At 52.5% G+C, this 13,648-nt stretch overlaps 1 protein-coding gene across 7 annotated transcripts in view; it reads right to left on the reverse strand.

Annotated features, from left to right (window-relative positions):
• The window catches only part of FLNB (filamin B), a 156,092-nt gene extending 144,381 nt beyond the window's left edge, over positions 1-11,711 (reverse strand). For 5 of the 7 annotated variants that reach the window (XM_002713269.6, XM_089306028.1, XM_089306031.1 and 2 more), the window contains exon 1: positions 11,202-11,684. In XM_002713269.6, the coding sequence (XP_002713315.1) occupies positions 11,202-11,493 (292 nt within the window). In that variant the 5' untranslated portion in view covers positions 11,494-11,684. Of the gene's footprint in view, positions 1-11,201 lie in introns of all 7 variants that reach the window. The other 2 variants (XM_002713270.6, XM_002713267.5) reach the window with 2 other exon arrangements.
• Between the last annotated feature and the right edge of the window lie 1,937 nt (positions 11,712-13,648).

The raw sequence follows: 13,648 nt of genomic DNA on the forward strand, positions 1-13,648 counted from the left end.
ATTTCCCCAGAATCTGACACGGACGGCACTTCGGGGAGGTACAGGGAAGTCAGGCGATTCATACAAGGACTGCACCAGCATGAAAGGAACTTGATTATTCTCCAGGCCAGGAACACAGGGGAGATCCAGGAATCAGATTCAGCCACTGAGCACTCTCTCCTACGCCAACCTCCGCGGGAAGCCTGCCTGTCCCCCCAGTCACAATGAGCACCAGGCCGAAGGTTAACAACAGTCTTGCTGTCCGCTGAAGTAAAGGTGCCGGCCGCCTGCCTTTTTCTCATCTCAGAACCTGAATTGATGGGGCTGCAGCAAATGTACACAGCCCCTGCCACAAAGCTCCACCCACTTCCCTATGGCTCTCCAAGGCTGAAATTCCACCCTGTGTTCCAAACCATTCCAGCTCTTTGGTTGCCTTTATATTTGGGAGGAAATTCCAGCAAAGTCATTGGGCATGGCAAAAGACTGCCTGGCCTTATGAAAATACTCGGCAAGGTGACCCATTTAGTCAAAGAGCTTTCAGATCTCCAGGAGAAAAGGAATTCACGCCCACATAAAGGGCCTTCAGAGAGGGAGAACAGGAGTGTTGTCTTAACACCCAGACCTTTCAACAAGCCAGCCCTGCCTCTGTACTGAATGGACCTGGCCAACCAGCTCTCCCTTCCAGCATGGAGAAGCCCCCAGGGCCTGCCCTTGCAAACTGCCCGAAGACTCCCTTGCTTGGAGTGAGTGGAAGCAGCCTGCCCACTGCCAGGGCCACTGGTGCCAGGCCTGGAAAGAGAAGTCCAGCCACTCACTTCAGCAGCAAACACGAGCAGCCCAGCACACCCTCACTCTAGTTAATGGTTAAAGACAGCAGAAGGAAAGGATGTGAGTGAGGTCATTTCTGTCAACAGCGGTGCCAATGGCCGCTGTCACCAAAGATCTTAACCTTGGATGTGCACGGCAGCCTGGAGGAAATCCAGGCTCACAAAGCAATCTTTAGCTGGTCCCTACTACCCATCACTGGTCCTGGAAACCACACAAAAATCAGGGCAGAACTAGAGCAGTGTCTCCAGGAACTGCAGAAAAGGCCCAGAAACTTCCAGGTATTGGGAGAGGCAAAGTAAATGGATCCCCAATCACATCAATCAAGCCCAAAGGAGTAAAGCTTCATGTAGCACACAACAGGAAAGAGAAAAAAATACCATAGTAGCAAACAGTCACCTTCATATGCTCTCACTAAGATGTATGCATTTTACTTTACAGACTGCTGAGCCCAACTCTGACATGAAAATATTGCACTTCGGCCGGCGCCGCGGCTCAATAGGCTAATCCTCCGCCTAGCGGCGCCGGCACACCGGGTTCTAGTCCCAGGCTGGGCGCCGGATTCTGTCCCGGTTGCCCCTCTTCCAGGCCAGCTCTCTGCTGTGGCCCAGGAGGGCAGTGGAGGATGGCCCAAGTGCTTGGGCCCTGCACCCCATGGGAGACCAGGAGAAGCACCTGGCTCCTGCCTTCAGATCAGTGCGGTGCACAGGCTGCAGCACACTGGCCGCGGCGGCCACTGGAGGGTGAACCAACGGCAAAGGAAGACCTTTCTCTGTCTCTCTCTCTCATTGTGCACTCTGCCTGTCGAAAGAAAGAAAGAAAGAAAGAAAGAAAGAAAGAAAGAAAGAAAGAAAGAAAGAAAGAAAGAAAGAAAGAAAGAAAGAAAGAAAGAACGAACTGCACTTCATGACACAGGCAGGTGGAGTGAGGCAGGTGTGAGCCTCGTTTTCCTCTTCTGGAAAATGCAAACAGATAGAAAGCTACTGGCTCTTCAGGGTTCGTAATGAGGATTAAACATAATAATTTTTTTTAAAAAGTGAGGTACTCAGGATAATGCTTAGCAGACAACAAGTTATGTGAAAGTGCAAAGATCCCAGATTTATATTAGAGGGTGACAGTGCACACCTGACATTCAGTACAGGGCTGGCACCATCATGATGTGTTCTTGCTACCAAGAAGAGCCAATATGGTAGACGAGGACACGGGTCCTTCTCACCAAACTTTCCTTCAGCACTGCTTAGAAAAGCCAGGTTTTGCTGACAGGACAAGGGAGGAAGTCAGACACTTGATCAAAATAACTCACAGCCAGTCCTGAGTAGAAAACCAGAGTGCTTCTTCGCTGCAGCACAAGAAAAATCTTGGCCAAACACATTCTACTACATGGGAATTAACCACAAGGGGAGTTGGGAAGGCAACTGTACTTTGGTAAATTTTGTATTAACCAGATAATAGACATAAGTAAAGGTTCATCAAACGAGTGAGCATTGTGGTACAGGAGGTTCACTCGCCACTTGGGACACGTGCACCCCATACTGGAGAGTCTGGGTGGGAGTTCCACCTCTGCCTCCACCTCCAACCCAGCTTCCTGCTAATGTGGCTGGGAAGGCAGCAGCAGATGGGCCAAGTGGTCCAGGGGAACAGGATGGAATTCTTGGCTCCTGGCTTTAGTCTGGCCCAGCCCCAGAAGCTGCAGCCACGTGGATTTCTTTCTCTCTCTTTCTCTTCCTCTTTACCACTCTTTCAAATAAATAAATAAATCTTTAAAAAAAAAAAAAAAAAAAAGATCACTTTCCAAGTCCCTGAAAAAGAAAGTGTTGTGTTTATTGTACGATAACCTGAGCCAACTTAGTTATTACTGAGCCTGTTTAATGAATAACCAGATTTATAACAGCGAGATGGTTTCTAGCAGAATAGCCAAAAGGTGACTGTAATCATTTAAAAAGCAGGAAATAGCACCCACTTAGATTGAAATGTCTCATTCCAATGGATGTATTCATTTAAACTTACTGCTGGGGGAGGTGCTGAATGACAAATCTAGCAGCTTCTCGGGATCATCAAAAGTAAAATTAAATGCAGCCTTTCTCCTTTCCCCACCAATGTGGTGAGTGTGTCTGACTCTTCTTCACCATGTCTTCTCACAAGACTTTTAGAAGATTCCTGGCCAAAATACAAAATTGTCCCATTACCCAAAGGATTCAGATGAAAACTGGTAATAAAATCAGATATAGCTACAGCAAGAGACATTGAAGAACCAAGCTCTCTAAGGAACTGCACTTGAGACAGCATGCACATATATACTATAGTCACTATCTTCTCTTTTTTTTTCTTCCCTCAAAGATGTATTTATTTATTTGAAAAGCAGAGTTACAGAGAGAGAGACAGAGAGACAAAGAAAGAAAGATCTTCAACCCATTGGTTCACTCCCCAAATGGCCAAAATGGCCAGGGCTGGGCCAAGCTGAAGCTAGGAGCCAGGAGCTTCTTCCAAGTCTCCTATGTGAGCGGCAGGGGCCCAAGGATTTGGGCCATTTTCTGCTGCTTTCCTAGCACATTAGCAGGAAGCTGGATCAGAAGTGGAGCTGCCAGGACACCTACCGGTGCCCATATGGGATGCTGGCATCATGGACAGCAGCTTACCCTGCTGTGCCACAACACTGGCCTCAAGGTCACTATCTTCTTAGCCATATCAAACGGAAGATGCCACCACTGCCCAGACAGCAGAACATGTTTGATTGGTCACGTGACTAGTAGGTTAGTTCAATTATAAATATGTGTAATGTTTTTAAAAAAATTAAATGCAGGACAACATGGGGAAGACACTCCAAATCCTCAATGCAAAAACACAGAAGCCTCCAAATGGGGTATATCCACTCCAAGGTAACTCACTGGCACCAAGCAAAAAGCAGATCTTATATTTGGATTTGTCACCTAAAAATAAACTTGTGAGGCAAGCATCCCATATCAGAGCACCCAGTTCAAGCCCTGGATGCTCCACTTCTAATCCAGCTCCCTGCTAATGCACCTGGGAAAGCATTGAAAGATGGCCCAAGGCCGGCACTGTGGCTCACTAGGCTAATCCTCTGCCTGCGGCGCCGGTACCCCGGGTTCTAGTCCTGGTTGGGAACTTTGGATTAGCACAGCACGCCGGTTGTAGGGAGTGAACTCCAAATGAGAAGGAAGACCTTTCTCTCGCTCTCTCTCTCACTGTCTAACTCTGCCTGTCAAAAAAAGAGAGAGAGAGAGAGAGAGAGAGAGAGAGAGAAAGAAAGAAAGGAAGGAAGGAAGGAAGGAAGGAAGGAAGGAAGGAAGGAAGGAAGGAAGGAAGGAAGGAAGGGAGAAAGCCCAAGAATTTGGGCCCCTGTCACCAGACCTATGTGTTGCCATCTGGGGAGTGAATCAGCAGATGGAAGAGGTCTCTTCCTCTCTCACTCTCTGTCATTTTGCCTTTTAAATAAATAAAAATTTTTAAATAATATACACATATGGGAAATGGGCATATCCCAAACTTACCACTGAGAAGAGTGACTGGAGCAATAAGAAATCCCCAGGTGATACCCATTTCAGCTGCATCCAATAATCCAGCCCTAATCTCGCTCAAGGAGACACCTGGTCTGCAGACTGCGGCCTCCGCAAGGGTAAGCCAGCCCTGCCTCTCTATCCATCGCCCCTCAGACAGACATCCAACTCTATTCCTCTGTTCACCTGGTTAAATGTTATCCACTGACCTAATTCCACTCAGCTTCAAGGCCCCTTCCTCCAGGGAGCCTTCCAAATGACCCAGTCTAGTAAGGGGACAGGTATGCTTCCTCTTTAGAGGACAGGTGCTTGGTATCTAGGTCACTGCTACTCACGGCCTGGTCCCCAAGCAGCGTCTGCAGCTGGCCGGACATGGAGAGTCTTAGGCTCCCCCACCCTACTGAACAAGAACTGCCTTTTTAAATAAAATCCCTGGGGACTTGCAGGAGCCTGAAGGTGTGAGAAGCCCTCCTCTATTTGATAATCCCTTTTCTTCTCCCCACTGAGCAGTGCAAGAGGCAAGGAAAAGACACAACTCTGTTTCATCCCTAAGGTCCAATCTCTTGGCACAGGAGTTGGTTCTGAGTTGGTCTTTCACGCGTCTAATAATGAGGAAGGGAACAAAGACCTCACATTTTCATGAGGTTCCAAGCTGGAAGGAAGGGACGGGTGCACACACCAGAGGACAGCAACTGGACCCCAGAAGCATCTGAACTAGCCAGAGAACAGGTGGAAGACAGGACAAAGTCCTGGCATTAGGTTCAGAAACAAAGTAATATTCACAGTGCTGAAGAATCATTACTAACCGAACTAGCCAAATGAAATGCTCTCAGTAACTCTGACAGGAACTATTCTTACTTTTACAAATGGGGAGAGGCTCCAAAAGGTTAAGGCAGTGGACCAGAGCTGCACAGCTGTTAAGGGGCAGGACTGGAGTGGGGATCAGAATCCAGGCAGTATGGAGCAGGCATCTGGCAGTTCAATTGCTCCTTGGGTTGTCTGCATCCCACAGTAGAATTACCAAGTTCAAGTCCCGGCTCCACTTTTGATCCAGTTTCCTGCTAGTGCATACCCTGGGAGGCAGCAGGTTTTGGCTCAATTAGTCCCTGCAGCCCACATGGGAGACCTGGATGGAGTTCTAGGCTCCTGGCTTTAGCCCAGGTCAGACTGTTTTGGACAGTTTCTCTATATCTATAATAAACAATCCCAGGGGCCGGCACTGTGGTGTAGCAGGTAAAGCTGTTCCCTGCAGTGCCGGCATCCCATATGGGTACTGGTTCAAGTCCCAGCTACTCCACTTCCAAACCAGCTCTCTGCTGTGGCCTGGGAAAGCAGTAGAAAATTGCATAAGTCCTTGACCCCCTGCTCCCACATGGGAGACCCAGAGAAAGCTCCTGCCTCCTGGCTTCAGATTGACAAAGCTCCGGCCATTACAGTTAACTGGGGAGTGAACCAAAGGATGGAAGACCTCTCTCTGTCTCTCTCTATCTCTCTCTCTCTTCCTCTCCTTCTCTCTCTATGTAACTCTGACTTTCAGATAAATAAATAAATCTTTAAAAAAAAAAAATCCCACCAGTGTGACTTTAGGCCCATGTCCTGAGTCAATACGCTGCTGCATCCCATAGCACCGCAGCTAGGCTCACCTGGAGGCTCCCTACAGAGAAAGCAGATCACTGAAGGCCACTGCAGGCAGGGACTAAAAGCCCCAGTGGGGGAGCAACTGCTGTCCCCAGGAGTCCAGTGGCCATCCTCAATTGGACCAGCACCCCACAGTGAGGTGACACTGTCTCCCAGCACAGAACCAGCATCTGAGGGCAACAGTGAGGGGAGGGAGGGGTGAGGAACAGAGTTTGGCTCCAATTCAAAGCCCTCCTTGGAGCACAGGCTCCCCAAGAATGAAGGCGGCTGCTGACTGGCACACCAGTCCCACGGTTGCCAGAGAGTTCTGCAGAGGCGCAGCCGCCATCTGGAAGTGATCTGGCCCAGAGATTCCTGAACGGGGTGGGAGGTTGGAATGACCAGCCGCCTGCAGCGCCTGTCCAGCCCGGAAACAAAGCTGGTGTGAACGGCCCCGGAGGCAGCTATAACATACCCAGGGTCACCCCCTCCCAAGGAGGCAACACCCTCCAGGCAGTCCATCCATCACTCTACCAAGCAGGATCAACATGAAGCAACGAAGCAGGCTCCCCAAGGAAGCGCTGATTTTAAATGTCCTCACAATGTGCCTGTCCCTTCATCAGGACTTTGAGAAAAACACTGGGGAGCCAGCATTGTGGCGCATTGAGCTAAGCTGTGCGTGTGATGCCAGCATCCCGGCGCATTGAGCTAAAGCTGCGCCTATGATGCCAGCATCCCATATCAGAGCATGGGTTCAAGTCCTGGCTGCTCCACTTCCCCCAGCTCCCTGCTAATGCGCCTGGGAAGGTAGCAGGATGGTTCAAGTGCTTGGGGTCCTGCCACCCACGTGGGAGACAAGGATGGCATTCCAGGCTCCTGGCTTCAGCCTAGACCAGCCCCAACCTTTGAGCCCATTTAGGGAATAAGCCAGCAGATGGAAGATCTCTATTTCTGCCTCTCCCTCTCTCTGTAATTCTGCCTTTCAAATAGACAAAAAAAAATTTTTTTACATAAAATACCTGACTCCTTTAACAAGCACTCACATAGCAGCTTCTCCACACCATGAAATGCTCCAAGCACTTTTAAAAATACTAACTTGATTATTAATAACAATCTTTCAAGAAGGTAGTAATTATCCCCCATTTTAACAATAAGGAAACCAAGGCAGAGATGTTTCTTCAAAGATACTTAGTGGCAGGTGGGATTTGAACCAACACCCTGTCTGCTTATTCCTGCACAGACCACATCCCACAATGAGGTGCTACCTTGTTGCCATGGCCCCTGAAGTTGCTAATTATGACAAAGCAGGCTACTTTGCTACTTTTTTTTTTTTTTTTTTTTTTTGGACAGGCAGAGTTAGTGATCGGGATCGCGCCGATCCGAAGCCAGGAGCCAAGTGCTTCTCCTGGTCTCCCATGCAGGTGCAGGGCCCAAGGACTTGGGCCATCCTCCACTGTACTCCGAGGCCACAGCAGGGAGCTGGACTGGAAGAGGAGCAACCGGGACTAGAACCCCAGGGTGCGGGTGCAGCAGGCAGAGGATTAGTGGGAGGATTAGTGCACAGCACCCAAAAAACACATTGCCATTTGTTGGGCAGTTTAGGAAAGAGCAGGACTTGGGGCTATCTGGACATGACTCTGACGTTGCCGGGACAAAAGGGAAAGGAAAGAGATGGGGCAGAGAGGAGCCCACCACCCTGGAGGCCCTGCCCAGTGACCAGTCTCCAGGGCACACACCCGGCTCGGGCACCAGCCTGGCGGAGCTAAGTTCAGAAAACAGAAGGCTCAGGCTGCATCCTCTGAAAAGGAAGGGATTTCTTTCTCTAAAAAACCAAATCCAAACACACACCACACAAACTTCCAGGCAGCTCTGTCACCCTTGGGCAATGAGACCCCTTTTTCTCCAAGTTGGATGGACTGTCCAGTGTCAGAAAGTTTTCTGGAAAAACAAGTAAATAAAACCGCCAGCTCCTGGCAAACAAGTCGAATTGAAAATGCTGAGGCCTCTGTGAACTGCCTGGGAGACAACAAGAAACAGGAAAACTGTCAACCTCTGGGGGGAGCCTCGGAAGGGCCCCACCTTCCCGCGGACCACAAGTGTGAGTAAATAGCCCAGGCTGTCATTCAGTGAATCTGAGGCAGAAAAACCACAGTCCTCTGGCGGCTGTTAGACCATCTCATGTCAGGGCTCAGCACACGCACACGACTGCCACAATGCAAACCCCTGGGAGTCATCCAAGACATACAAAACCCTATGTTCGTTCAATGATACCTTCCTTGTTTACGGAGTAGGATGGCATTCGTTGGGTACCAGGAAATCTCAAAGAAAATAAAATAATGAAGACACAATTATTCCGCAACAAAGTCAACCCCAGCACGGGAGGCAAGCTGCAGCCACTCACTTCCCGCCGTGATCACGGGACCCTCATCACAGCCCAGGGCAATTCATCCTGTCACTCACTAAAGCCCCCACATCCCTGTTTTGTCCCAGACCAGAGGTACCCTGCTCTCACCAACACCCCAGACTTTCAAAACCTAGTGTTGGGGGTGCGCTCTGAGAGGGGCTGTGTGTTCCTCACCCCTGACACGGGAAGGCAAGTCAGCTCAGGCTCAAATTCAACAGTGGGCCAGACCCGGGCTCCTTCACCATTTATTGACAGACTGGGTCACCTTTGCAACTGCCTTCACTCATCCTGACATGGAGACAGCAACACTCCGGAACAACAGGAATGACAACACATTCTAGGCCCTTAACACCCCACCGCAGGGTCGGGGGCGGGGCCTGCCAAAGCAGATCCTTAGATGAGGCCGGTGATCGCCATCAATCACTGATTGCCGGGAGGGCTCCATGAGGGCAATCAGCAGAACACACTGAACACAGGAGGGTGTCTCCACTCCAGACAGAGCTGGGGCCATTGTCAGCGCGAGGCCACATAAGCAGCAATGACATCCAAGCTGGAACAGACAACCCCCCTCCCTTTTCTTGTTTTTTTCGAAGAGCCCCGGGGCAGAGGGAAGAGGCCTCAGGCCTGAAACTACACACACACACACACACACACACACACACATACACACTGCACTTGGCAAGGCATCCTCTGGTCTCCAGAGGCTGGAAAACCTGTTTGCTCTGAGATCTTTCTAGAGAGCCACTAGGCAGCCAATAACAGAGGCCATAAATGTGATTAGTCCACCTTTTGACCCAGGAATGCCATGAAATCATTTCAAAGAAAAAAAATGAAACCATGCCACTCACAGTAGGGAGAAATCTACAGAAAAGAGGCTGCCAACACCCCACCGGCCCACCTCAGAGGAAGGGGAGCCAACCCTGGAATGTGGGGACAACGCAGGCCTAAGGCTTGGGTGGGTTCGGGAAGGAATGAAAATATTGAAGACCAAGAGAAAAACGTGCAGCACCAGACATAGCCGAAAATGAGACCCAAGAGCCTGCGGCTCCACTGCGAACCAGTCCATACTGGAAGCAGCCGCCACCTCTGTAAACAGTTGGTAAATTAGGCAGTCAGGGATTTTCTGGTGCTGTGGGTTTTTTTTTTTTTTTAAGAGATTTCATGTCATGTTCGCATATTCCTGGTTTACTTTAAGTTTCTTTGTTCGGTTAATTAAATAAATACACACTTTTTAAAACAAAGAAGAACAGATCCAAGTTGAGCCCAGCCAGGCCTGGAGACTCCTCTGAGAAAGGCTGGTTTCTGAAAAGGAGTCCCAGGAGAAAGAGGTGCTCCCTCACAGGAGAGGAAACGGCCCCCCCAGAAAAGACAACAGCACCCTATGTAGCCTCCCCTCTGCAGCAAAGCCACCCTGGGGGTGGGGGGCAGTGCTGGGAGGCAGGCTGGGCGGTGGCAGCTGCCTGGGCCCAGGAAGCAGGAAGCAGCCCTACCGAGCAGGTCAGGTGTTGGGGGAGGCTCAGCCCAAAGGGAACCCCCTTTTCAAGGGAGAAAGGGCCAGCAGCCACACCCTCCTCCCTTTCTTGTCTCTAAGTCACTATAATGGTCTGGTTTCCTAAGGAAGAGACTGGACCCAGTGGCTCCCTGGCAAGATATACAATGTAGCACATGCCTCCTCTGCTTAACACACACACACACACTGCACAGTAACATACTACTCACACTTGCTATGTGGACACACAAACTCTTTGCACACATATACATTATCCACACATGCTATGCAGACACATACATTCTCTTTGCACGTGCACATACTAGTCATGCACACTATGTGGACACGCTGCATGCACACACACACACACTTGCTGTGCACACACACATTCTCTGCATACACACACTGCACACACACGGCTCTGCACACACACATTACATTCCCCTTGCCCCTACTGCCACAGCTTTGAGACTTCCAGGAAGCCTGAAGCTGCCCAGGCTGGAAGGGGACCCCTCATCCTCACTCTTCCTCCCCAGCAGCAGAGCCCAGGCCCCCAACTCCCTCCTTCCTCTCAGGAAGACCCCGCTGTGGGGAGGATGGGGAGAGGGAAACAAAGCCTTTTTCTAAAAATCACCCATTTCCTTCCATTCCCAGCAGGACCCTACTTGTGTGTCCCCGGGCAAGCCAGTTAACCCTCTCGGTCCCGTATCTATAAAACGGGTCTAAGGACAGCTCAGCTCTCGGCGCGGACAGAACTTGGCAGGCTATTGGCTCAGAGGACGCTGCTCACAACGACCACCCCCACCTCGGCATTCTCTCCACCTGCGGCGACCGCCAGAGCCGCGCCGGGGGTGAGGGGCGGCGGGAGCGAGGACACACCCCCCGAGGCTCCCAGCCCGACCTCCAGCCCACGCCCATTCCGGCGACGGCGGGGGAGGGTACCAGGTCCCGGGCTCCACCTGGGCGGAGAGGCCTCCGGCACAGAGAACGGTCCTGGCCAGGTTTCCCCGCCCGGTTGCCCAGCCAACGCCCAAGGGGCGGCCGCCGAGCGCACCGGACTGGGCGCTGCGGGGCGAGCGCTCCAGGGCGCATCTGACCTTGGGGCTACGGGAGGGCGACGGCCTCCAGCGGTCCAGCTCGCGCAGGGCGCCGGAGCTCAGAGAAAGACCCCTACACACACCTCACCTCGCCCCCCACGACCCCAACCCTCGCCCACAGGCAGCCCGGGGTTCGCGGCAGACGGTGGCCACACCAGGTTCCCCGTCCAGGGAATGACCCCCGGCCAGGGTCCGCCGCCTGTAACTCTGAGGGCAACTCTCCCCCGCGTCGGCCCCAAGCCCAGCCCGCACGGCGGAGCGTGCGGGGCACTCACCGATGGACACGAGCTTGATGTTCTCACGGTCCAAGAACTCGAGAGCCACCGACACGTTCTCCAGCTGCATCTGACGGAAGGTGGGCCGCTGGTGGTACTTGCGGTACATGTGCTTCTGGCTGAGCACCTCGAGCAGCGCGATGAGCCGCAGCCCATCGCTCAGGTCGGTCTGCAGGTTCCCGATGCGTTTGTTCACGCACTTGAGGTGCTCGTTGCACCAGCGGGTGAACGTGTTCTGCTGGATCTTCTTCCACGGCGCGTCCTCCGCCAGGTCCTTCTCGGTCACCGGCATCCTGGCGGCGGGGAGAGCGCGAGGCGCAACAACGAGCTGCGGCCGGAGGCTGGCGTCGGCGCGAGGCCCAAGGGCCGGGGGAGCGAGAAACGCAGCGGAGCGGGAGTGGGGCTCGAACTCGCTGCTACCAGAGCCGCGGCCGGGGCTGCTCTGCGGCCGCCCGCCTCTCACCGCGCGAGGCGCCTGGCCCCGCGCCTGCGCGCTACGCCGCCCCGCCCCCGAAGTCCCGCCCCGGGCCGCCCCTCCCGCGGGGCGTCCCCAGGCCACGCTCGCCCCCTACCGCCCGGAGCGGGCACTGCGCCCCGCAGCCTCCCGAGCTAGGGCCCGCCAACCCCACAGGCTTCTTAGGGAAAGAGCAGCCGCTTGGCAGCCGCGAGCCAAGGGACCTGCAGAGGGAGGGGGTGGGCAGAATGGGCGAGGAGCGGCGTGGGTCCTGGGGTAGGGGGTTCGTCATCCACTCACAGGGTCAGTAAGGGTTTGCGCTGTGTGGCAGGCGCTTTTCTCAGAGCCTGGGGAGCAGTGGAACAAATAACAGAGAGAAGGATTAAGTCATCTATCACAAATTAGCTTAGCAGGAGGAAACGTGAAGACACGTTTGCCATTTGTGTTGGGTTTCTGCTGCTGCTCGAACGAGCTGCCGAAACTGTGTGTCTTAGAAGAAAAAAAGGCGGAGTTTATTACCTTGCCATGCTACAGGTTAATGCCCTGCACATGTGTCTCTGCGCCAACACCAAGGTGCTGCTGGGATGCGTTCCTTCCTCTTTCTTTGCCTACTCGGGCTTGTGGAAGCTGCCTGGGGGTCCCGGTTCACGACCTCCTCGGGTTTCACAGCCTTGCAAGGTCAGGCCAAGTCTCTCCCACGTGTCCTCTCTCTGGTTCACCAGAGTCACAGTTCCCCTCTTCTAAGGACACTTGCGATTGCTAGCCCAGGTGATGTCCCTGTTAAAGTCACCGATTGCAGGCTACATTCACAGGTTCTGGGGATCAGGATCTGAACGTTCTGCCACCCACACCACACATGCGGTCTTCACAGAAGATGAGTATTATGAAAATACTTTGCATGGCTTTCAATTTTTTTTGCACCAAAATAAACTGATCTTTTAATTCCATTTTCCCATGAAGCTGCTGAAGTACTCCTAGTATTTTAAGTACCTACTCAGTACTCATCCAGTTATTGTGCTAAGACCCAGCCCGCATGTATTGAGCACCTGCTATGCACCTGTGACAAGCTCTGTTGCTAAGTAATTTTCTTGCTATAGGCCCCAGGTGACAGAGTTAACCTAGGAGTTAAGCGGCTTGTCTAGGCCATGCAGCACATCAGAAATGGAAGCCAAGTCTGCAAGAGAAGCTCGGGTTGCCCTGGGGCCAGTGAAGAGGCTCTGAATCCAGGTTTGGGAGAATTGGGGCAGGCAGGCTTCCTAAGAGGGCACAGCAGGATGGCCAGCCTGGGCTTTCAGGCATTTGTGGGTATCCTGGGTTTTTGCGTATCACGCTGAGTGCTTTGTTCAGATACATGGCCTCACTCACTGGAAATGCTGACAGCAGCCAGAGGGAAGGAGCACACTGCCTGGCCCTGGCCACAGGGACTCGTTCCCACAGCAGTGATACAGTGAGGAGATTTGCTGGGGTCAGCTGGTGAGGACTGGACAAAGCTAGACTTGAACCTGGATCAGCTTCCAAAGGCTGTTCTCTGCCTGGGAGGTGCCTTTATCCTCCCGATGGGCCGAGCAGCAGAGTCACTGGAGACAGAGGTGGTGGGAGCCTCTGACTTTCCCAGGCTACAGGTCAGGGTTCCTCCTATGTTCTCCACCCAAACTCATCCATCAAAACTTATCAGCCAGTGTCTCACTCCTTCTAGGACCTCCTCCCTGCAAGGTGAGACTGGAGCTAAGTGATCAGCTATGTGTGTCACTGAAAAAGGAAAAAGAAGGGGCTGGTGCTGTGGTGCAGCAGGTTAAACTGTGATCTGTAATGCCAGCTTCTCATATGGGTGCTGGTTCAAGTCTTGGCTGTTCCACGTCCCATCCAGCTCCCTGCTTATGTGTCTGGAGAAGCAGCGGAAGATGGCCCAAGTCCCTGGGCCCCTGCACCCATGTGGGAGACTGGGAAGAGGCTCCTGGCTTCAGCCTGGCCCAGCCCCGGTCATAACCAGCAG

Source organism: Oryctolagus cuniculus, chromosome 10 (assembly GCF_051225735.1).
Source record: "Oryctolagus cuniculus isolate XC-2025 breed Fujian yellow rabbit chromosome 10, ASM5122573v1, whole genome shotgun sequence".
NCBI lineage: Eukaryota > Metazoa > Chordata > Mammalia > Lagomorpha > Leporidae > Oryctolagus > Oryctolagus cuniculus.